The following is a 25,126-nucleotide window of genomic DNA, read 5'->3' on the forward strand; positions in this document are numbered from 1 at the left end:
ATGTCTCTGAAATGGAATTTATTAAATACACTGCAGTGGAGAAAACATTCAGGTCAAACACCAAAATGATTTCTGATGAGGGACACCACCCTGAACTCTTTTATACAGTGTGCATCATTCTACAATGTCAGAAAAAGAAGGAAAAGAAATATAACAAAACAATTTCGTACTTTAAATTTCATCCTCACTCTCATCATCACTATCCATATTTTCTGCCTGTAACGAGGGCTGTGTTACAAGTGAAATTTTAGGAGGTTCATCTTCTCCTGTCAATGCGGTTGTGATTAATCTATTCAGTAGGATGCGGCGGCACAGGATGAAACAACAGCCACAGCATCTAAGTATAGCAGCAAATGTGGCTATGGGCATTAGCAAAGACACTACCATGGCTTTAAACCAGTCCTTCAAGGGGTTAGGGTTATAGGCCCGTGACTGCATCATGTATCAAATTGGCCAGTTGCTGAACATTATAATGAACATAATTTATCTTGTCTACATTCTTGTTTGGGGTAATCCATAAGAAGATGGACTCAAACCCTCCCACGACCTGGTTGGCCAGTTTATACTCATTATGAACCCCTATAGCATCTATGTAAGTTGGGGAGTTTTTAGTTAAATAAAAATCCTCCAACGTGGTTCTACGGATCCTACCCACACGGGTCTCTGCAGTGGTATGAGATCCTGCTAACACTATAGGGAATGCCAATCTTACAATAGTAATATTAAGTTCCCGATCAACATTAACGGTGCTCATATTTGTCCATTCAGTTACATCTATCACTTTATCACACCATGAATCACCTGGAGTACCTATGGGGGTGACACTTACCCTGGTTAGGCAGGTGTAATTTCCAGCCCTCAGAGAAAATACAGTGGGAGTAATGCTCTTCTTAACTACTTGGAAGAGTGTATTCAATATAGTGCAATCATGATCCACCCCTTCCTTCATGTGGTGCTGTAGCATGCAATCAAATCCCGGCCTGTTCTCCCAGAACAATAAAGGGACAAGCACAGTGAACAGTGTGGTGCGCATTGTAGCGAAGGCCACACACTCTATCATGTCTTAGACTTGGCTGTATCAGCTATCCAATCCAGCCATAAATTTTTATCTCTATAACCTATTTCTATTTACACCACGTCTTCATGTTTAAATAAGTAACTAGCTATTGTCCTCACAGCTCCACCGGTGCATGGGCTGAGGTTGCATTTTTAGTTACCTTCGCATTTGACATGGGCATCCCAAACTTCACACTTAACAATCCCAGTGTCTCCGCACCTCCAACATCTACACCCAAGGTGAAATATGTCCATTCGCTGCTCCTGCAGCTTATGTCAAAACAAGATTTTGTTGCATTTTTATTGTTCAAACTTGGGTTTTCTTTCCCTGTAGCTGCGTCTCTTCCCTGAGCCCTGGTCAGTTAGAAATACGCCTGCCCTTGTGCATTGAGGCTACCTACCCTGGGGGTTGCTGTCCAACCACCCAGCCCTGTGCTCCAAAGAACCCCGCTCCAGGCCGGACACAGACTTATGGATCCATCCATCCATTTGCTTCCGCTTATCCTTTTCAGGGTCGCGGGGGGCGCTGGAGCCTATCCCAGCTGTCATAGGGCGAGAGGCGGGGTACACCCTGGACAGGTCGCCAGTCTGTCGCAGGGCTAACACACAGGGACAGACAACCATTCGCACTCACATTCACTCGCACATTCACACCTAGTGGCAATTTGGATTATCCAATTAACCTATCCCCACAAGCTGCATGTCTTTGGACGGTGGGAGGAAGCCGGAGTACCCGGAGGGAACCCACGCAAACACGGGGAGAACATGCAAACTCCACACAGAAAGACCGTGCGGCAACAGTGCTAACCACCATGCCACCGTGCTGCCCTTATGGATCCAATACTGTGATATTTGCCCGGTATTACACATATACACATTGTGGCTTTGCCACGCAGTAGCACGGTCATAAGACTCTATCACATCATACAAATAAAATTCTGCAAATTCTACTGTCAATTATCTGTTTACTGTTGTTACCACCACTTTGGTCTGCAGGCCGCTGTCTCCTGCTGCTCAGGCTCATCTGGGCTGTGACATCATCTCCAGCTGCGGATCTCCCAAAAGGCTACACAACAGGGCAATCATTAGCCCGGTGAAGAACAGCAGGGCCACTCCAATGACAAGCTGCCTCTCGGTGTGACACATCATCATCAGAGGGTGGGGAACGTGGCTCGTTCCCCAACCTTCACTGCTGACTGATCAATCTCCCACTCCCTTCTCCATAAACAAGACCCTGAGATACTTAAACTCTTCCCATTGGGGCAGGAACTCGTCCCTGTCCCAGAGTGGGCACTCCACCCTTTTCCGGCTGAGGACCATGACCATGGAGGTGCTGATTCTCATTCCCACGGCTTCACACTCGGCTGCCATTCCAGACCGAGCTGGAGGCCAACAGAACCACATCATCTGTGAAAAGCAGAGATGAGATTCTGAGACCACCCAAGTGAAAGCCTTCCACCATTCGGCTATGCCTAGAAATCCTGTCTATACAAAAATTATGAACAGAATCGGTGACAAAGGGTGGCCCATCATCCACCAGCAATGGGTCCGACTTATTGCCAGCTATGCGGACCAAGCTCTTGCAATGGCTGCATAAGGATTGAGTGGCCTGTAGACTGTTTGAAGCTTGATCAGCTCATTAAATTGATGTATTTTTTATTTGATGAAGAGGGAGTCAGATGCTCGATTGAAGCCAGTGTTACTAATGATTCTTATTGCTCTTTGTTGGAATATATATATTGGTTGAAACTGCTCTTTATTAAGGAAGGCACCTGTCACTGGTTTAATATCATGCAGTTCCTCACTGTGACCACGTGAGGGCAGTAAAAAGCCAAATTCAACTTTGAGGACTAAGGAAATACGCAAAAGGGATGGGACACTCCACACTGACACTTCCACGCTGTGTCGAGCTTCTGAAGTGCACATTTGGAAACATTTCTCGGAAGTGGCCGTTTGGACAGGGGGCTTACCTTTGCTTCCAGCGAGGGGAGGGGCCATGATTCCCATATTCACCAGCTAGAGTCATCTGGGTTTGGCCTTGGAATTACTGAATGAATGTTTTTGCTGCTAACGCTTCTATTTATTCCAAGCAGACATACATATCAAAGAAAGCAATGTCATCATTATTATTGTGTAACTAGTTTCTGCATCACCATGCTGCAACAGGTCGGCCAAAACAAACTCCGTGACTCTGCATCGTATTGTATTTTTCTAAGAAGGCAAGGAGTCTGTGATTGATTGTTGCATATTTACTTCCTGTATGGAAACATAATGGTGACGGGTCAGTGCAAATGGCTCGCCACACATCAATCCGCACAGCACACTCTCTTACTGCTACTGCAGACTGGGAGTGATTACTGCAGCCAGCCTCACAATTGCAGCTGTGACTGTAAAGCCCAATCAAAGCTAAAGTCATGGCAGCTTCTACCTTTGTTTGACAGTGTGTAGAACAAACCTGATGACACAAACTCACAGAAAGCTTCAAGTCAACCAAACTCATCCAAACCCTGAGGGTGTTTTTTTTCAAGGCTGGCAGAAATCGAAGCCAAAAAGAAAAAAACATCTGAAAACCTGTGTGCTTATCACAACATACACAGCAGTGTTTTCCTTCTAGATTTGACTTTAGAAATGACCCTAAATTATTGAGCAGCTTAAACAGCCTCACAAATGTAATCAGAGAGTGGAAATACTATTTGCTTAAACACACTTTCTCCCAGATCTGGTGTCAAGCTGGCACTGCTGGCTGACTTCTGGCATGGTAGGTGGTATGTCATCCAGATATGGGCCAGGCCTGGCGTAGATGGCACTGTTTATGTGATGGCATGCCGCATCTGCCCCAATTGTAGTTTGGTTTATGTGGCCCAGGCTCATAGAAAACCGGTCTGGCTCAGATCCGGCATCAAGCTGGCACTTTTGACTGACTGGTGTCATGGCAGGGTGTATGTCAACCAGATGTGGGCCAGGTCTGGCAATGATGCCACTGTTTATGTTCCTATTTTCCTATTTTAGTTAGAAGACCCAAATACCATGTTGCAATACTATACTGCTATGGTAGCCAACGTTTAAAATGCAGGTTCGACAGGTTTGTGAGTGTACCCTTTATCTAAAACCTAGTGAGGGTTTACTCATGTTTACCACCGGGTGGCTGTAGCTCAGGAGGTAGAGCAGGTCACTTACTGATTGGAAGATTAGTTAGATCCCTGGCTCCTCCAGGGATGCATGTCAAGAGTGTGAACGTGTATGAATGTAGTTAGGAAGCACTCAGTTTAGAGAAAGTGTGTGATTGGATGTATGTGGCATGTTGTATAGAATAATACGGGAGACTAGAAAAGCGCTGTATAAGAATCAGTCCATTCACTGTCTGAAGTGTTTTATCATATTACTTTTGCACTATTATGTTCTGGCACATGTTGTTATTACATGACTTGATTAAGGTACACATTAGGCTGACATCTGGGACCAGAGCTGAAACTGTTCTTGGCCAGCACAGGGCTAGCAGTATGTCTACAACTAGCCCGTGGCTGCACACAACTTACACATGGCCCACATACCGCAAAGAATGACGGCCCCATCAGGTTTGCCAGAGGTAATCCACACATGGGCCAGCACAGGACCACCAGTGTGTCTGCAACTGGCCCTGTGCTGGCCCATGTGTGGGCCACTTTGGCAAACCAGATCTGGGCCACCAAAGGGCCGTCATTCTTTGTGGTATGTGGGCCATGTGTAAGCACATTTTGTGGGCCAGATCCGGGCCATACCAACTTTGCTATGTGGGTTTAATGGTTCACCATATACAAGCAAAGGTGAGCCCCTAAAGGGCAGGAAGTGAACATTCCTTACCAAATAAGTCAAATGAGTCATGGAATGTGCCTGTAGTTGAACACTATAGCTATAGCCTCCCCCACCATCCTACATTTAGGGGAGGAGAATAAAAACAGAAGAATATCTTTAATCATGCAGTTTAAAAAAAGGTTTGCAATTTTAAGCACAACAATAACAACTTTTAACAAACTCACTCCAACATTCATATTAGCATTTAACTGCTTAACTCTCAATATTTGTTCCTGGTAAATCAAATTTGAAAGGGTTAACTTCAAAAATAATGAACGAAACTCTTGTCATTCAAAATTCACCTGATTTGACATTGTCTTTCAGTAAAAACTTTGAATTCAAATAGTGTAAAAGGAATCATGGACACAAAACTATGACTAAAATACACTACAAGAATTCCACCAGGTTCTTTAACATTAAGTTTTGTGACAGTTCTAATGTTTTATACAAACTGAAGTGGTAGACGACATATTGAATGTTATAAAGACATATTTAAATGTTTCTAAGAATATTATAACGATGCTTTTACCAACATACTGCACAATATTCATGTTCAAAGGTGTCTGTGAAAAAGACAAGACTAGTTTCAAATGGTATATACAGTCTTGCTATTTATTAGATGAATCACATGCATTATGATACCTCAAACACAATTATTTTATGGTTATCCCTTAAAAAACTATTAAGCCAATTTTTTTCAATTTACATGGCTGGAGCATTTTTAAATGTGTAGCTTCAAACAAATGTGTGAAACTGTAAGACCATGTGGAAAGAAAACGAAATTAAGAAAGCAAAATCATTTGGATTCATTTTAATAAGCTCAGACTTGTTGAAAATACAAAAGAGCTGGTTGTTATCCGAGCTTCAGAGAAACACAGCATACTGATATTCACTGTGACGCTTTAAGTGGAAAAAAGACAGAAAAACAACATGTGGATCTTGGAATCATCGTAGTTTCCATCTTTAAAGGACTGAAGAGGAAAACATTTACAAGGAATCATTTAGAACAGTTTAAAACATGAATGGATTGAATCCATGAATCTGAAAACGTGTTTCTGGGTGAAAGAGACAGACATGTACAGACTGAACTATCTGTTCAACAGTCAGAGTTTTTCTCTAACAAAATGAGACTCTTTACACTCAACTGAGCACAGACACACTGAGGCACCAGGAGGGTAAGAGTAAAGTCTAAACCCAGGATAAAGAGTTTCAGTGAATGTGGTGTTGAAGGTGTGGAGGTGGATCAGAGTTTCAGAGGAGACTCTGTAGAAGGACAGAATGCCAGCAGGACAGTCCACATACACTGCTACTCTGTTAGAGACAGAGGGGGAGGAGGAGGAGATGGGGGCTGATATCTTATTGTGAGTGGTGGAATAAGGCCCATCATCAGAGCAGATGAGACTCCAGGAATGATCATTGTTTCCAAACAAGCAGTCATAACTGTCTCCTTTCCTTCTGATTCTTCTGTAACTCACTGATATATAAACGTGTCCTTTGCACTCGACCTCCCAGTAACAGCGACCAGTCAGACCATTTCTACACAACAGCTGAGACCAAACTTCAAATCTGTCTGGATGATCAGGATATGACTGAACCTCTTTCACACCTGTTACTTTCCTGTTGTTGTCAGACAGTTTGAGGTTTGTGTGTACTGTGTTTGTGTCGATTGTGAGTTGACAGGAATCTGATGGAGAGAACAAACACAATCCAGCTGCAGTTATTGAGCCATCATCTGTTCATTGATTGACACTTTGGTGATGACTCTTGACATCAGAAATGTGTGATGTGACAGTTTGAAGATGGTTGAATGTGTGCTGCTTTGTTTTCATAAATCACATTAAAAACACACTTACACTTCTTCAGACCTGGTCTCAACCATTGGACTCCAGCAGGCTCCACCCTGAAAGGAGGAGGGGGGTCAGACCAGCACAGTCTCTTTCAGCATGCACACATGGACATTACATCACTCTCATACACATACTTTTAGACACTGATAAAGGAACAGTCCAACATTTTCACAAATACACTTCAATCCATACGTGGATCAAACTGCTCTGGTTAGTAGCAAATGCTAATTTGAAATGCTCTTTCAGCAGGTAAGCAGCTAATGCTATCTATGCTACTTTACACCTGCAGGTCAAGTTATAATGTGCTACCAGAGTTGCTGTTACAAGCAAATGAACAATGTTCATGTATGTGATTGTTTATGTCACATCTTCCTGAAACAAACAGGAAGTGCGTGCAGAGCACAGAATATGTTTCCAGCTCTTCCTTCTCTATCAGGCATTCTCGCCATACCTGAGGGTGTCCAGTCTCCAGCATGGATCCTTCAGTCCAGCCATAAGTAGGTTTATTCCTGAGTCTCCTGGATGATTGTAGCTCAAGTCCAGCTCTCTCAGATGGGAAGGGTTGCAGCTCAGAGCTGAGGTCAGAGAAGTACAGCCTTCCTCTGTGATCAGACAGCCTGAAAGACTGCAGACACACAAAACAACAAGCCATCTGTAAAGACTGCAGAGAAGTATTGTTTTATTTGTTATTGTTTTTTTGTTGTTGCTGTTGCTGTTGCTCTCACTCATTTATTCTCTGATGCAGAAATGTGCTGGTCATTGGCTTTATCCCTACTTTGCCCATAGTTGTGTGTGTATTAATGTTGAATGCTGTGTGTGATGACTAGGAATTGAATAGGAAATTAAATTCCTATTCAAGTAAAGAGGAAAAAAAACATGTGGATGTGGTGCAAGAAAGTGTGGTGAGGGTAGGGGTAAGAAGGAGTGAAAAAAGTAACAAACAGCACTTAATCTTCCAAGAAAGTTGTGTGTGACTTAACCGGAAAACATGAAAAGGGGGCAAGCTGGAGGGATGAAAGAGAAAACTAGAACCCTGTAATCAATAACTTTAGCAAAGACTGGTGGTGTTTTATCTGCTATGACACGACTGACTTAATGAATTGACATGACTGAGGCAAGATAGATGTTGTAGGGAAGAGCAGGAGAAATATATGTAGTGGATCTTTCAAAGAAACTGGCCAGTTATGCTCAAGTCCATTACTTTTAGTTCCTTCTCTTAAAATGTTCAAATTTTGCCACAATAGCATGCACTCTTTGCACCCATGGATTCTTTCAGAGATGTTCTTCACAATGTCCTCTGGAAGCTTAGGTGGGTCTTAATGAAGGCCTGAAATGCCTGAAAACACCAGGTTGTCTCTCATGCTACAGGCCTGGAGATCGATGATGGTCTCTTTTTTTTTTTTTTTGGTTTTTTTACTCAGCTCAGTGACATTCTCAGTTAGAGACTTGACCGAGTCTCATAGCAAGGCGTTTTCAGCAGTGAGTGGATCCACTTGTGTGCTGTATTCCAAAGATTCCCTCATGGATTCCAATTCCCTGTGTAGAATTTCAACCAGGGTCAACCTTGCGTTATTGCTGGAAAATTACTTAGGAATAGATTCCAGGATGTCTTTACTGGTCTGCCATGTTGTTCCTGCTAGGTGCCTTCTCTTGGAAAACGTCTCGTTCTTGGCTGGGGAAGATGACCTCTGGGCCTTCTTCATGACTATAGCGTAGAAGCACCAGTAAATGTATTATTGGAGACCTTCCAAATTATCCTTGCTGTCCTCCAGGGTATTAGAAATTATTTTTCAAATGTTGTTAGTTGTCCATTAATTGTTTGGTATAATTTAAGCCTCAAAAATTGTTTTGATGCATGCTCAATCATCCAGGTAAGTAAATCCCAAAAGGTTAATTCTGTTCATCTGGACCTTCAGTCCTTTCTGGCCTGTAGGTGTAAATAGACTGCAGAGTCCTGGCCTGACAAGTTAGCTCTTCTGTGTTGTGCCATCCGCTTTGCCAGAGGTTGTTTGGTTTTCCTCTTGTATAAATCATGGCGATCCTCCTGGCACTTAACAGCGTACACTACACTATGCACACTACGTTTGTTTGTTTAATTCAGTTTTTTTCTCTGGCGTCAGACGTCACCTACAGCATTTCTGTTTTCAGTTATGCTGAACCTTAATGCATAGGCCCCAAAGCTAGGATTTCAGTAAGAAGAGAAACCAAAATTCTGGAGTAAGCTGGATAAATTGGAATCCAATCCTCCCAGAGGGAGAGAATGGTTATTGGAGCAGACTTTAGTGAACATACAGGTGAAGTGAACTGCGTTGATGAGGAGGTGTTGGGTAATGATAATTTTGAGAAATGCAGAAGGACAGGTTATGTGTAATTTTCCAAAGGAATGGAAATGACTTTGAATATTTGAATATGTACTTCAAGAAAAGCAAAAGGAGAAACATAGGGTGACGTGTAAGAATGGAAGAAGGTGCACAGAAGTGCATTTTATGTGATTTTATGCAGATGATGCAAGAGATAGGAGACAAAAAAGAAGATGGCGTGTATAGGACAGGGTTCTTTTGTTTTGTTTGCTTGTTTATTTTTGGCACAGCACTGGAATGACTGCAGGTGTCTGTGAGTTGAGTTTGTTGCACTTCAGTGATTAGCTAGCCCTACTGAAGAAGAGCATGCATGAAGGCATTGACTTATTTTTAGTTGTAATGTTATTTCAAAAGCAGCGTTTCAGCCTTAGATTTAAAGGTAAGAACTGCTCATTTAAAGCTCAAATATAAGTCTTCATGTTTTTAAGTCAGATATTGAGTTTGTACGTGTGACTTTATGTATTTTCATATTGTGAAACATGGTGTAAAATAAATAAATAAAATGGCCTGTATTTGTATAGCGCTTTACTAGTCCCTAAGTACCCCAAAGCGCTTTACGCAACCAGTCATCCACCCATTCACACACTGGTGATGGCAAGCTACATTGTAGCCACAGCCACCCTGGGGCGCACTGACAGTTTGTAAAACAAACTAAGGTAATTGTGCTATTTAAAGGCTGAATGAAATCCTCTGCAGGTTAGTGCAGGATAAACAGGTTAGTTTGCTGTACTGTGATGTATTTAAAGTGAAGAACAGTGTGTGACTGGTGCACAGTGGCTGTGGTTTCATGGTAAGAGTTAGCTTATATCAAGTGTAGCAGAGACTTATATGAATTTTAGCTGATGATGCTGAGATTAATTCACTGAATCTCACCTTCATACCAACTTTATACAGTCTAATATAAAGACAGCATAACCAGTGTACTGTCAGTGTAGAGGATGGAAATCAACCAGGACAACTCAATAAACATCTGCTGGCATCTGGTTGAATTTAGTTGTGTACATCCACAAAGAGCAGCAGGTCAGCTGATCACAGCCTGTATTACAACCAAACATCAATTTCCTATTTAGTAACTGTCTAAAATGTAGGCAACAGGAAATGGATATGCATTTTTAATTTTCTTTGTTTTTCTTCAGATTCAAGCTGAGTGTAATTAGTCTATTTTTTTTTATTCTAAGATTTGTATTCCCGTCCACTGATATTATTTTATTATCATGTTAATATAGCACAAGGCTCAGTTACTTGGAATGTCTAGAGTCACATTTCTATAAACAGAATTGTCAATAACCAATGTTTTTTTGTTTTGTTTTGTTTGATTTTTGTTTTGTTGTTTTTGGGGGCCCTTGATGGGCATATCACTAAGGACGGAAAATTTAACAGCTACTAACAAGCTACATTTATTACATATTTTAAAGTACCATGAGAGTTAAAAGAAGCACAGGACTAATATCTGACAGAATATTTGACATTGACAGGAAAGGGCTGGTGACACATCTTAGTGCTAGTGACACATTTTGAATTTAATTTGCAGATGCTCTGAAAAAACAGGTGTATGTCACAGTATGAAATGAGATGTTTGATGCTTTCTCTGCTTTAAGGTGTTGTAAACCTTGAGATGCCATGTTTGTAACTTCTGTGTCAAGCATATCTAGTTCACATGTAATTAAATGTGGTATAGTGATAAAATTCCCATTGTCGTTTTATTAATTTATTTTTTTTCTTAAACCACAATTAGGTTTCTATTTACATATTAGATATTTACGTTTAGATATTTATGTTTAAAAGAAGGCAAAAGGAATGGTGAGCCCAAAATAGACAATTTGACCAGGAATTTAGGAGTAACATGAGTAACCAACTTCCAGTTTATAAACATACTGTGTATTAACCTACAAAACAGACCGGAATCAAGCTGGAAAGTTTTGTTGATGAAAGAGTTGGTTAAATAAACATTTCTGACTGATTAGACAAAATAAAATTATAATTTCTAGAAACCATTCTATATATTTCCCTTTGGCCTTTGCTGTAGCATCATAGTATACCTTCCTTGTATATTTCTTTTGTTTCATGTCCCGATTTTTTTACTCTCTGGTGATATCCCATGTTTGACTTCTCTTTTAGAATTGTCATCAAGTTAAAGGTTTGACGTAAATTTGATGCACTCCTGCATCAAACAGCTGCTAATAAGCAAAGGAAATTGATATGATGTGAATGCAAACTATCCCAAATCTCTGAATCAACTATTGCATTAAAAAATATGTTATACACACAGGTTCATACTTATCAGTTATTTTTTTGGATTAAATGGAAAATGAAAAATGAAAAAATAAAATGGTAATATAGAGAGAAATGTAAAATAAAAGGTCAATTTAGAATTCCCTAATATTTGTCTTTGTCCAAAAAAATAACACAAATATGACACAATTTTTCAATATTGACAAAAAAACTACATCAAAAAACATTCCTGACCTGAGACTTTTCAGTGTACAAGTTGGACTCCTCAATCCAGCAGACAGAAGCTTTGCTCCCGAATCTTGCAGGTCATTGTTACTCAGGTCAAGTTCTTCTAGACTAGAGGACTGGGAGCTGAGAACTGAGCACAGAGCTTCACAGCTTCTCTCGCAGAGGTTACATTCTGACAATCTGAACAAATGAAATGGCTTATATTCATGCTGCCACAAAAAACACAAACATTTGCATGTGCACTTCATAAATAAGAATACAACTTAAAATTAAAGTCTGCAAAAAAAAAAAACTTTGAGCTTGCTCTGTAAACAGGTAAGGAGCTAGTACTTGTAGTGATAGAACAATACTCACTTACACATGTGAACATAATTTATAAATTAGAATATCTGGGACTTTTGTTGCTAGATACAGTTTCAAAATAATGTAAATTTTACTACAAACTGAACGTTGTTGCATCTCCTTATTTATCTTCTGTTTGAGACAAGCTGCCTTCCAGTAGTTACAGTTTGCTGACTTAATTATATGCATTGGACATGGAGACAAGATTATGAGTAAACAACCTGAGTTGTGTACACCTGAAAGGATCAGGTCAATGTTGTTATGTTGAAAAAATCGAGCCTGGAGGTACTTGATGTTGACAGCTGAATTATGCTGTTAGTGCAGATAGTTCTGAGTGGCAATGTTCCACCAAAAACACTAATTAAAAAACTTCTTAAAAAATGGGAAAAATTCAATCAATATTAAGTGTGTGGAGAAAGACTTTTTTTTAGAATCAGTAAAAACTGTTCTTAGAACCTTTAACAGAAAACCAAAAGCTAGGGCATATGATACATATTATGCTGTAGTATACCAGCAAGGCTAATCATAACATACAAAGAACAAAGTTACAACTGTCTGTGTAATGAAGGAAAGAATTTAGTTGACAGGATCAGACTGAAAACTGATGAGAGAATGTTACAGGAGCAGAACATTTGATGGTCCCATGTGCTTTTTATAGGCAAAAAGAATAAAATAAAAATCATGATTTTTGCATTTGTATTCATTCATATTTTTGAGGAGTTAAAGAAAAGCTGTGGGTCCATTATATGGGTCTGGATGGTACTGGGTGTTATGTTTACTTACAGGGCTTTGTTGGAAGCTTTGACCACTGGCAGCAGCCTCAGAAGAGCCTCCTCTGAAGCAGAGTATTTCTTTAGGTCAAATACATCCATTTCTTTTCCTGAGGACAGTAAGATAAAGACCAGAGCTGACCACTGAGCAGGAGACAGTTTATCTGTCGAGAGACTTCCTGAACTCAGGGACTGTTGGATCTCCTCCACTAGAGAACAATCATTCAGTTCATTCAGACAGTGGAACAGATTGATGCTTTTCTCTGCAGACAAATTCTCACTGAGCTTCTTCTTGATGTACTGGACTGTTTCCTTATTGGTCTGTGAGCTACGTCCTCTCTTTGTCAGGAGGCCTCGTAGGAGAGTCTGATTGGTCTGCAATGAAAGACCCAGGAGGAAGCGGAGGAACAAGTCCAGGTGTCCATTTGGACTCTGTAAGGCCTTGTCCACAGCGCTCTGGTAGAAATGTTTCTCTCCAGATTGTCTGATTTCTGACTTCTGGGGTGTCATTTCTTGTTCTTCAATTAGATTGATTCCAGAGTTGATGAAGGTCATGTGGACATGAAGAGCAGCCAGAAACTCCTGAACACTCAGATGGATGAAGCAGTACACCTTGTCCTTGTACAGTCCTCTCTCCTCTTTAAAGATCTGTGTGAACACTCCTGAGTACACTGAGGCTGCTCTGATATCAATGCCACACTCTGTCAGGTCCGATTCATAGAAGATCAGGTTTCCTTTCTGCAGCTGATCGAAAGCCAGTTTTCCCAGAGAATCAATCATCTTTCTGTTCTCTGGACTCCAGTGTGGATCTGTTTCAGCTCCTTCATCATACTTGACCTTCTTCACTTTGGCCTGAACCACCAGGAAGTTGATGTACATCTCAGTCGGGGTCTTAGGCAGCTGTCCTCCCTCTCTGGTTTTCAGCACATCCTCCAGAACTGTAGCAGTGATCCAGCAGAAGACTGGGATGTGGCACATGATGTGGAGACTTCGTGATGTCTTGATGTGGGAGATGATCCTGCTGGCCTGCTCCCTATCTCTGAATCTCTTCCTGAAGTACTCCTCCTTCTGTGGGTCAGTGAATCCTCTGACCTCTGTCACCATGTCAACACAGTCAGGGGGAATCAGATTGGCTGCTGCAGGTCGTGTGGTTATCCAGAGGTGAGCAGAGGGAAGCAGGTACCCCCTGATAAGGTTTACCAGCAGCACATCCACTGAAGTGGACTTTCTAGGGTCAGTTAGGATTGTAGTTTTGTGGAAGTTCAGAGGAAGTCGACACTCATCCAGTCCATCAAAGATGAACACAACCTGGAAGTCTTCAAAGCTGCAGATTCCTGCTTCTTTGGTTTCAGTAAAAAAGTGATGAACAAGTTCCACCAAGCTGAACTTTTCCTCCTTCAGCACATTCAGCTCTCTGAAAGTGAATGGAAATATGAACTGGATGTCCTGGTTGGCGTTATCTTCAGCCCAGTCGAGGGTGTATTTCTGTGTTAAGACTGTTTTCCCAATGCCAGCCACTCCATTTGTCAGCACTGTTCTGATTGGTTCATCTCTTCCTGGTGAGGCTTTAAAGATGTCTTTGTTTCTTATTGTTGTTTCTGGTCTGTCTTGTTTCCTGAATGCTGTTTCAATCTTTCTGACCTCATGTTCATCATTGACCTCTGCAGTCCCTCCCTCTGTGATGTAGAGCTCTGTGTAGATCTGATTCAGAAGGGTTGAGTTTCCTGCTTTAGCAATCACCTCAAACACACACTGGAACTTCTCCTTCAGCTTAGATTTAAGTATGGGCTGACACCATTGGAAGTTTCTCGTTGTGGTTCCTAAAAGAACCAACCAGTGAAAATACATCAATAAAGGATTTCTAAGTGTACACATTTTGAATTTATTTTTGTATATTTCTCCAGCAGCATAAATATTTAGAGAAATATTCTCACTGCTCTGCAGGCACTCAGCCAACTCCTTCTGCTTCATTCTCTTCAGGAAGTCGACTGTGATCGTCACAAATGCTTCTCTGCTGCTGTTACTCTGCTCTTCATCCTCACCCTCTAATAACTCATCCTCACATCGGTCAGGTGAGCAGCTTTCTAGGCCCTCTAGCCTGAGATCTCTATGAATCCTCTTCAGCTCGTTCTTCACAAAAGAGATGATTTTGTCCTCAAGCATCTGGAAAATAATACTTTATGAATGACCCAGTAGCCCCAAAACCTCAACCAGTTGCGGGGTGAAGAAAAAGAAGCGAGAAAGAAAGGTTATAAGAAAAGTTAGCGTTAATAGAACCAGTTTAATTATGTGCAATAAACACAATCCCCCAAGAAATTTCAAGCCCTGTTGGATAAAGGTTTACATGTGCCAGGAAGCTTCACAATGCTGCTTTGAGGTGGCTGCAGCTGAGGATCTTGATTCTACCTGGCACCTTGACCTACTTCCTACACGGTTAAACACTGTTCATTCCCCTTTCTCTTTAATAATTGAGAGTATTCACGTTTCCCTAACATGCATATTTTCCCCTCTACCTCTTAAAATAGTAATAATTCCAGCTCCATCCAAATGGTAATTTATTTTCTTTCAAAAATTCTAGAAAACTCTGTTGCTGTACAGATTTTCTCCTATCTATTGATCTATTTGAATGATTTCAGTCTGGATTTTTAGGCCACTTCACAGTACAGAGACAGCCCTGGTCAAAATCACAAAATATTTTCTAATGGTGGCTTACTCTGGGTGTTAGCCATACTTGTACTCCTTGATCTGGGCTCTGTCTGTGATACAGTGATCTGTTTGCAACTCCCATGAATGGTTTACATTGTATCTCTCAGATCATAATTAGTATGTGCAGTTGAAAACTCTCAGATTACAAGCTGGCAGAGTTGTCAGTGTTGTTCCTTTACCACAGAAACTTCTCCAAAGACTTCAGCTTGTGCAAAATGCAAGTGCTTGTGTCATTGCCACAATGCTTTCCATAGAACAAATTCTTGCTGTCCTTCAACATCTGGGTTTCTGTAAAATATCTCATTCATTTTAAGATTCTGCTTTTTACTTTCAAGTCCCTCAAAAAAATCCCCCTTCAACATCTCTTGTGTTCTGCATATTCTCACACCTTCCTCTACACTTAGATCCTCCTCCTTTGCTACTGTTATTTTACCATCTACTCACCAAACCATGATGGGCTTTGGAGCTTTTAGCTCAGTGGCCACTCATCTTTAGGACACACTACCACAGCACATTCACAACATTAATTCTCTCCCTGTCTTTAAAGCTAGCCTTACAACATACCATTCTGACCATTAACGTTCTGTTCAAAAAAAAACCTTTATGTTCTAAATCAGAACCCAGGTGCCCAGCATGGAGACAACCGAACAGAACAGATGTAAAAGTAGTTGTTGTACATGTACACACCATAAATATGGAGTCCAGCTGTGTTTGATGCTGCTGGGCAGACTGACCACTGGGAACCTCTGAGCTCTCTTGGTCCACTCTGTGGAGGAATCAAAGAGTCAAAATAATACAACAAAACATTAAAACCTAAAATGTTGCTAGTCCTCTGGATTTTTCAAGAAAAATAAAACACCCAGAGCTCTGATGATACCCTGTCTGACTCCTAGTCTAGGGATGAGCACTAACTGAGCACTTAAAGTGCTTTCAAATCATGACCAAAGTTGGATAATAGTCTTGCTGTTGCTACACTAATTGTTGTGTAAGCACAAAAAGCGCACAGAGCCCAACTCCTCTGCTTTTATTAAACTCAGTGACTCCTTCCTCCCCAAAGCTAGCACAGCCTGGTGGCTGTATTGGAACATAAGGGATGAATTGATGTAACCAGCTTTTCTTTATGAACATCTGAAAATTAATTAAATAAACAAAACAAAACAAAAAACAACAAAAACTACAAGCTAGTGGGTAGTGGGAGCTTGTGTGAGTGCCTCCTTATCCTAAAATCAAAAGTAGTCAAAAATAACAAGTTATAATCAATCATGAAAAATTAGTTTTCAATTTTTGGCTGAACATTTGTGTATGAAGAGTGCAGATTTCTGACATTTTGTGTAAATGTAAACATGTAACAATTTCATTCTTTCAAATCAAAGAAAGAGTGTGAAACCTAAGTTAGATGTGTATTTGTTAATGAATGATGTGTAGCTTTCTGGATGTTATACTTATTGGGCTTCATACTTATTTATAGACCACAGAGTGCATAAAATAAAAATTTAACATGTTTTATGTAACTGAAATGTTTAATTATGTGGGCTAAAGAAAATAAAAAAGTTATAGACTATGATTATATGAAACATGTATACTTATTTCATTTGATGTATTTTAACAATATATAATGCATATTACAGAATGTAATATCTGTACATGTGTTTGCAACCTTATTTGATTTCCTTGCCACCCTAACAAAATTTTTCTAGACCTGCTCCTGGATATCTTGACCAATGTGAGTGTTATCTTTTTAAGTTTAACTAATAACATTGTGAGTGCATGGAAATCTAAATTAGGCATGTTTTTAAGATGTGTCATATAAAACACGAATGTTGAAATTTATAGTTAAGCACTGCAGTAATGATTTATTTGTTAAATGTCTGGTGTGGTCATATTTCAGGATCTCAAACATTTAGTATGCAGATGATCTCTGACATATCTAGTTTTGGTGCATTTATACACAGTATCTTGAAAGTAGATACATCAAAGATAAAGTTAAAATGCAAAGAGATCTGACAACTGCACCATAAATGTATCTGTCAGTCCTAAAACACACCTCACAAGTCTCTCTGTTATTATAAATGTGACTTTTAGCTGTCCATCAGCAAAATATCTCAAACAGCAGGGGAATCAGACCACCTAGGTGACTCTGAGGTGGAAGGATAGCCCTAAACAGAAGCCTGCAGTACACCACCAACTATTCTATTAACCATTCTTAGGAATATGAGGCTGCAGCGACCACAGCCAAATGTATTCTTGGGCTCAGAGCAGGAAACACTTAATGTTAAACTGATGCCTAAGGATAAACATAGATTTGGCAAAACTGCAATTAAACTGTCAATCTGAGGTCTTCAAAAGTAATATCTAACAACAAGGTTGGGTCCCTTCCCAGTCAGACCAGTGGTGACATGTTCTCTTGAAACTAGTGTCTGTCTGAGTGATGTCCAGAAAATGACGAGGGCTTTACAGATTATTATGAAACGTGATGACATAAAACTGAGAGCAGGAACCAGAGTACAGTCTTGTATGTTTCTATGCCCCTTCTCTCCTCCTGTCATCTCCCCCAAACCCCATGCTCAAAGATGGTTTGCTGATGCTCTGGGAGGAGTCCAAGTCATCCAAATACTATTAAGCATATATACAGTAAAAACAACAACAACAACAAAAAACAAGAGTATCCGCAACTGAGTAAAACAGTTAAATGTGTATTATTAGGTTTAATAATCTTTTGAGTCCCTGTTAGTATATGATTGAATATAGAAGATATGAAGATATTAGTTTCATTCAGCCTTACAGAGACCTGGTTGCATCCGGATGAATGGGTTAACTTAAATAAATCTTTAACAACCCTCTCTTGTCTGATCATTTCCTGATAACATTTACACTTACAATAACTGATTACACAGCAGCAGGGAATAGACTTCATCACAGAATGTGTCTTTCTGAAAGTGCTGTAACTGAGTTTAAGAATATAATCAACCCACTGTCATCTTCTTCAGTGCCCTGTACCAACACAGAGCAGAGAAGCTACTTGAACGCTACTCCAACAGAGGTCGATTATCTTGATAATGATTTTGCCTCCTTACAATGTATGACACTGGATACTGTAGCTCCTGTGAAAAATAGAGCCTCAAATCAGAAGTACTTGACTCTGTGGTATAATTCTCAAACACATAGCCTAAAGCAGATAACTCATAAGCTGTAGAGGAAATGGTGTGTCACAAACTTAGAAGACCATCATTTAGGCTGGAGAAATAGTTTGCTGCTTTATTTATTTCTTTAAAATGAAAAAAAAAAAGGAAGTGCATCTCACTATTGATCAGTGATTGGACAAAATATACACTCAGCCTCACATTACCTCTCTGCAGAAGAACAGTGGTCTGCTTTAAACTTAATATAAAAATCCTTTGACCGGTCACTCTGTAAGGACACACAGCTGGGTCCAGGTTCATGTTTCTGTTTAGTTCCTCGTTTCTTCCTGTGAATAATGATGGAGCAGTGATGTGAGTGCTGAGCTGTGACATGGAGAAGAGTCATGGACAGTTAGAGATGGTCATCTCACCTCTGAGGTTTGGTCTGGCTCTCATGTTCCCCACACAGAGTGGTTTTAGAGGGAGGGACTCCCTCCTCTCTGTCCTCACACTGATCCATGCTGCTGAATTCACATCCACATCAGCTCATGCACACTTTCTACCTTCACCTGCAGAGGAAACACAAACCATTCATGTGCACATCAACTAAAATTCTCCTTTGATTTACTGGTAATGAGAAAAATAACACATGATATTTTGTCACTGTGAGTTCAGGATTAATGTGGACAGCAAACCAAAGGAAGGTGGAGAAGGCAGATTTATTGTGTATGTCAGAGGCTAGACTCAGGAAAATCAGTACAGATTTTATAATAAAAACAGAACCTTTTGAAAGCAGTGACTCTCAGTCATGGAGCCATCCAAAGTCTAAGTAAATATGTCTATTAAAGCCTCATAAGGCAAATATTGATTTTTAACAAACTAAAAAACCTAAAACGAAGAATATTACCCCAATAATTTAATTTCAGTTAGTTTATTTAGTTGTAATCTTTTTAAGTTTACTTTTTATTATAATTTTAGTTAGTTAAAAATGTTTTCTCAGATCTAATTTTACTTTTGAGTTTAGTTTCAGTGAACTATACTAACCTTATGTGTTTTCTAATGCTGGTTCCTGTTGGAACAGAGCCAACAGTTTGTGGCGTAGTATTTTTAATCAGAAGCCGACACGTTTGATCTTTATCTAAGATACATTTGTAAGGAATAATCATTCAAAAAGTCCACTCTCTATCTCCTGCTGTCCCTGTAAATATAAAGGCTCAGAGTCTCTCCAGTCGAGCTCATTCAGTGTGTTTAGTATGATTCCCAGACTCTGATCACACACTTACAGAAAATAGCAGACACACTCGGCCTCGTTGGTCCAGCTGTGTGAAGAAATCAAACATGAGCTGTTCATCAAACTTTTTGATTCCAGTCAATAATCTATAATGATTTAAAGAATGAAGCAAGAGAAACAGGATCCTTTCTTAACTTGTGTACGTGTGTGTGTGTTGTTCTTGTTCCACACACTTTGTGTTTGTAAGTTTGGAATACCACTTTATTTATAGAGCATTTAAAAACAGCAACAATGCTGTACAATAACATAAAAACCAGAGTGTAAAGATACAGAGTTAAAGAATTTGAACAATAAAAGGCTAAATAAAAAGTAACTTAAGATTACAGTCAACATCTCACACTGAGTTAAAGGTGGGGAGTAAAAGCGTGATTTAAAAAAAAACAAGATCTACAAAACAGGGATTGAAGGAGCCGGACATCAACGGCAAATCATTCCATGATTTTTGCGCCACAGCTGTGAAATCTCTCTCAGTTTACATTGTGTCTTTGAATCAAGTAAAAAGATCTGGTCTGCTGACCTGGGAGTACAAGGTGGGACATAAAGGTGCTGCAGCTCACACAGATAAAATAGGGACAACCATTAAGAGACTTAAAGGCCAACAAAAATGATTTTAAAATATATTCACAAACAAGCAAAGTCGTTAACGGTAAGCTGACACTGAACTCAGGCGCTCTTCACTTGCACCAGATAAAAATCAAGCAGCAGTGTTTTGCATCAACTGTAGACGAGCAACAGAGCCCTCGCTGATTCTGATAAAAAGAAAACTAATCGAGACATGAAGTAACAAAAGAATGTATTATTATTTCAAGGATGCGTTTATAAGAGGCTTGATTGTTCTTTCAACTTGTTTACCACAGTGTTGACACGAGCATCAAGCTTTAGAGAAGGATTCACTTTCCAATCCCATATTAAGGCAAAGCGTGTAAGAGACACCGTGGACCAGTGTGTCTACCCTGAACCATTTAACTGCGGGTTCTTGTCTCTCAGTGTGTGTGTGTGTGTGTGTGTGTGTGTGTGTGTGTGTGTGTGTGTGTGTGTAGGCCACACCTTTGTGTTCACTCCTAAAATATGCTGTCTGACTGCTCAGACTGACTCTGAGTCAGAATAAAGTTCACATGATATGTTAGGGTGGTTACTCAAAAAGAAAGTAATGTCTTACATATTGCTGGCTATTTTTCTGTAAAGTAACGCAAAATGTTACCTAACCACTCGGTGGAGTATTTTGCTCCTGTACTTGTTACACTATTTTCACGTCTCCATAAATGACCTGAAACTGTCTCACAATTAAACAATATAAACCTACAGACTACAGCCCCACACACCAACACAGATCACTTTCTCTTGATCTCTATGAGCTCTATTTTCAAAGCAATCACCACAGTGTTTCTACTTTAGAAACATGAACAGGTAGAAAAGGAGGCTGCAGCTTGACTGCTCATCAGTTGTAGTTCAGGCTCTGGCTGCTGTGCTCCAGAGACTCAGGTTTGACATCACTCTGTGTTCCTGGCTAGCTTTGTGTTAGCATGCTGTCTGTGCAGATGGTATGGTGCCACTGTACCTAACCGAACGTTTACAGCGTGCCAGTCTTAACATGACCCTGAAGTCTATGAACCAACTAATTTTAGACATTTATAGATCTGAGCTCAAAAGCAGAGGTGAGTCTCTTCGATGGTGGTTCCTAATATTTAACTTGCCCTTTCACATTAGAGCTCCCTAATCTGACAGCAACTTAATAACTATTTGAAACCTATTTATTGTCACTGGCTTTAAGCTCTAGTTGAGCCTTTATTGGTTTTATTTTGCAAATGGAAGATTCAGTAAAATTTATTGGAATCCAAGAAACAAAAGATTTTATCTTGTGTAATTAAAAAGCACAAAAAATAGTATATTTAAAAGTAGAAACAGTGTACACTGGGTATAAAAATCTCATCAGGCTCTCTCTGTTTGGGAAATATTCCAGTCATTCCTCTGAACCTGTTTAGTGAACCAGTTCAGTGCTACACTGTAGAAATGCTGTTTCAAAGGATGCTACAGACACTAACATGAAAACAGGTTCAGCAGCTTTACATTCTCTAAAATGGAGAACAGACAGATATGGAAGAAAAAAACAAAATGGCAGTTGCTTCATGACGGGAAGCCAAGAAAGTAGAAAACAAGAGCTCTGATACTGCTGAGCAGAGGAGTCAATTATGTGAGAAATGATTTTATTATATCCTGTCGTTGTTGTTTTTTTATTAAACGGCACAGAAGATTAGAGCGATTGACCAACACAGTCTTAATTCTAACTCAAACAGAGAACCCTCCCTGCTCTCTGAACACACCAGAAGAAAGCAGACAGAGTTTCTGTGATTTGTATTTCATCATCATGGTTTGGGTTAAAATACACTGTTTAGCAACACTGAGCTAAAAGTCATTTGTTTAGCTTTAAATCGAATCCTGTTCGATTTTCACACTTATATTACTTTCAGTATGAACTATGAGAACAAACTGTTTCTATATTGACAGGACAACTTCAATTCAATTTTTTTTCTATAGCACCAAAACAACACACCAAAAGTTGTTTCTATAGTAAGGTAAAGACAGCTACAGTAATACAAACCCCAAAAAACTCAATCAATCATATGAGCAAGCGCTTTGGTAAAAGGGGGAAGGGAAAACTCCCTTTTTACAGGAAGAAACCTCCAGCAGAGCCTGGCTCAGGGAGCGCCGCCATCTGCTGTGTTTGGGTGAGCGAAGGAAGCTGAACAGAAAGCTGACAGATCGCCTATAATAACATCAGAATTAATAGTCTCGACTTTATTAATAGACCATAATTCATGTGTAGACAACAAGTTCTTCACATGATTATCAAATTAATTCAGGGACATAGGCATAAAGAAATGTTTGAAAAACTATATTCTAAACTAAAGCAATTTGTATAATATCCCTATAATGTTTATAACAGGAAAACAGTCAGGTGAGAAGCAGCATTAGTTCCCTCCTCTGTCTTCCATCATATTCGTGAGAAACAAAAATGCTTTGTGTGATAAAATTTAAACTAGAAAAACAGGTAACTGCATGCACCATAGTTTCAGTTTGCGGCACATCTGATCTTTAGGATGCATGAGCAGTAACAACAGGCTATTTAACAGAGCTGTAAAAACATTAACATACATCAGGAGTTTATTTACTCATTAATCCACATTATTCATCAGATTTTTTTTTATTTAAAGTAAATAAGAAATGTATCACTTCCTGTTCTGTTCTACCAGCTTGACAAGTTTCTGTGACTTGTCAATCATCAGCTATCAGTAGAGGAACTGCTTGACTGTTTAACTGAACTTTTCCTCATGTTTGAGTGTGTCACAGTATGTGTTTGTCTGTGTTTGAACGTTACCCAATTTATTAAAGCATCATTCTAGTCTGTTCCGTCTACATTTAAATCCATTCTTCTGTTTTCATGAATTATCCTGAGTCACTGTCAAAGGAAAGCATGAACAGTCTGGATCAGACTGTTCATGCTCTGTAGTTCCTCAGCTCTGCTGACAACAAGGTCTGAGACAGACTCAGACCTGGTCTTCTGGACACAACTGTGTAGTCTTTGCTAAAGTGGTTTAGATCTTCACATCCTTAACTGAATTTGAATAAACTGAGTTCACTGAGTGCCTGGTATATAAGGACTCTGACATCAGATAACTAGTACTGATTCATGTTGTATCTTGTGTGGAGATGTTAACCTTTACATGAGTATAGCTGCTCTAAAACAGTCTTTTTACAGAATTAAGTTTCCCACAGAGCACCAACCGAGGGTGCAAAGATTCAGGGAGCCTCTGGTTTCATGAGACTTTTTCAAAAGTATCACAGTTAGGTTCTGCACTTTACGTCTTACACGTTCTTCATTTATGGAGAGAGAGGTATAAATGCGTTTGAGACTTTACTCCGACAGTAAAGACGTGATTCACTTAACTTAATGCGAGCCTTCATTGAGACTGGAAACAGTTCAAAAGTAGCAAAAAGTGTTAAAAAGAAATCCATAGACTTGGGACCTCAAAATAGAGAGAAACACAAGTGACCACACTCTGACCAACTATTAATGATTAAAACCTTCAAATGCGAAAAAAGAAAACTCCAAATCCACTTATTAAGAACAAGTGAACATGACATCAAGACATAGACATGGAAAAGTGGCCAAGTTCATAATCTATTCTGCACATTATCCATGATGTAAGTCACAGCCTCCAGGGTTTAAAACATGCTGTAGATGTTGGTGATTTTGTGAGAATATATTTTTTTATTCTGACATTCTTTGCAGTGATCCTGAACTGAGCTGCTTTGTTTCTTGTTTTCTCAACATCGCTTTAGTAAGACCTGAAGGTCGACTTCTTAAGAACAAAATGATTTTATCTGACTGTTCCCAGTTAAAGGGAAAAACAATGTTCCATCAGATTACTGATCAGTGTCTAAAGTTTCATACAGATCGATATATATACTGTTTATCAAAGTAACAAATGTTTCAGTGCAGAGTTACTGACGGATAACCAGTGTGGATTCCAGTCAATCATTATTATCTAAAATGATGTGGATTAGTCTTCAAACACAAGAGTGATCCAAAGTTTGTCCTGAAATAAGAGCTGAACATCTGGTCCAAACACTAGAGAGCAGAAACAAATAGTAAAGTTCATAAAGACAAACTGTTATAGGAGGAAACAAAGAAAACTTACAGTTTCTTCAAACACACACACGAACAACAAGCTCCACTCCACACTTGGACACTAAACACAGACACACAGGTGAGCTGCTTGCTGGAAAGAGGCGGGACTCCACCTGGAGCAGGACAGGTGGGAGGGGCTCAGCTCTGTGTGTATTGATGTGTGAACTTTAAAAATATGTCGTCTGGCTGCTCAGACTGAGTCTATGTCAGAGTAAAACTCACATGCTGACATGTGAAGACATGAAGCCTTGTTGTATCTGCAGGTTTGAACATCCCAGATCAGCTCTGTTGTATTTAAAATATGAACATTTCTACTGCAAAGCATCAAATATTCTGCATATTTCTCTGTCTTTCTGTCTATAGATCCAGTCACACCTTCTATCTTCATCTATGCAGTAAAGACTGGGAGCAGAGCTGAAACAAACAATCCAACCGGTGAGCAGCATCAACACCTGAGCTTTATCCAAACTCTATTATTGAAAATGTTGTTAGTACAAAGTTCAACTGGTGTTCATATGAATCCTGTGATGAAATTCATTAGCTTTAACCATGATAGAAGCTAGCAGGATGTTAAGATGAAGATGAACCATGTTGTGACTGAAGGACAAAGCTGAAACATACAGATGTGTAGCGCGTTGGACGTAAACACAGGTG

General features: G+C 39.7%; 1 protein-coding gene across 2 annotated transcripts; it reads right to left on the bottom strand.

Annotated features, from left to right (window-relative positions):
• Positions 1–5,478: 5,478 nt before the first annotated feature.
• LOC146361641 (NLR family CARD domain-containing protein 3-like) lies at positions 5,479–25,089 on the bottom strand. Of its 2 annotated transcripts, XM_084921423.1 has the most exons (11): positions 24,483–25,089; positions 19,775–19,810; positions 18,923–19,060; positions 18,719–18,838; positions 16,060–16,138; positions 14,601–14,829; positions 12,680–14,486; positions 11,561–11,734; positions 7,186–7,359; positions 6,741–6,787; positions 5,479–6,571 (listed from the first exon to the last, which is right to left on the bottom strand). In XM_084921423.1, the coding sequence occupies exons 3-11, from the start codon at positions 19,009–19,011 to the stop codon at positions 5,991–5,993; spliced, it is 3,300 nt and encodes a 1,099-aa protein (XP_084777549.1). In that variant the 5' UTR covers positions 19,012–19,060; positions 19,775–19,810; positions 24,483–25,089; the 3' UTR covers positions 5,479–5,990. The 2 variants fall into 2 exon arrangements, with proteins under 2 accessions (XP_084777549.1, XP_084777550.1); XM_084921424.1 differs by lacking the exon at positions 19,775–19,810.
• Between the last annotated feature and the right edge of the window lie 37 nt (positions 25,090–25,126).

This window comes from Perissodus microlepis, chromosome 23 (assembly GCF_051167445.1).
Source record: "Perissodus microlepis isolate ML-2025 ecotype Zambia chromosome 23, ASM5116744v1, whole genome shotgun sequence".
Classification (NCBI taxonomy): Eukaryota; Metazoa; Chordata; class Actinopteri; order Cichliformes; family Cichlidae; genus Perissodus; species Perissodus microlepis.

Excerpts from the sequence above, each read along its gene's own strand:
- LOC146361641 (XM_084921424.1), bottom strand. The coding sequence starts at position 19,011 with ATGGATCAGTGTGAGGACAGAGAGGAGGGAGTCCCTCCCTCTAAAACC. Across the intron at positions 7,360-11,560 it reads TGTACACTGAAAAGTCTCAG|TCTTTCAGGCTGTCTGATCA; the intron begins GTCAGGAATGTT and ends GTGTGTCTGCAG. Across the intron at positions 6,572-6,740 it reads GAGACCAGGTCTGAAGAAGT|ATTCCTGTCAACTCACAATC; the intron begins GTAAGTGTGTTT and ends TCTCTCCATCAG.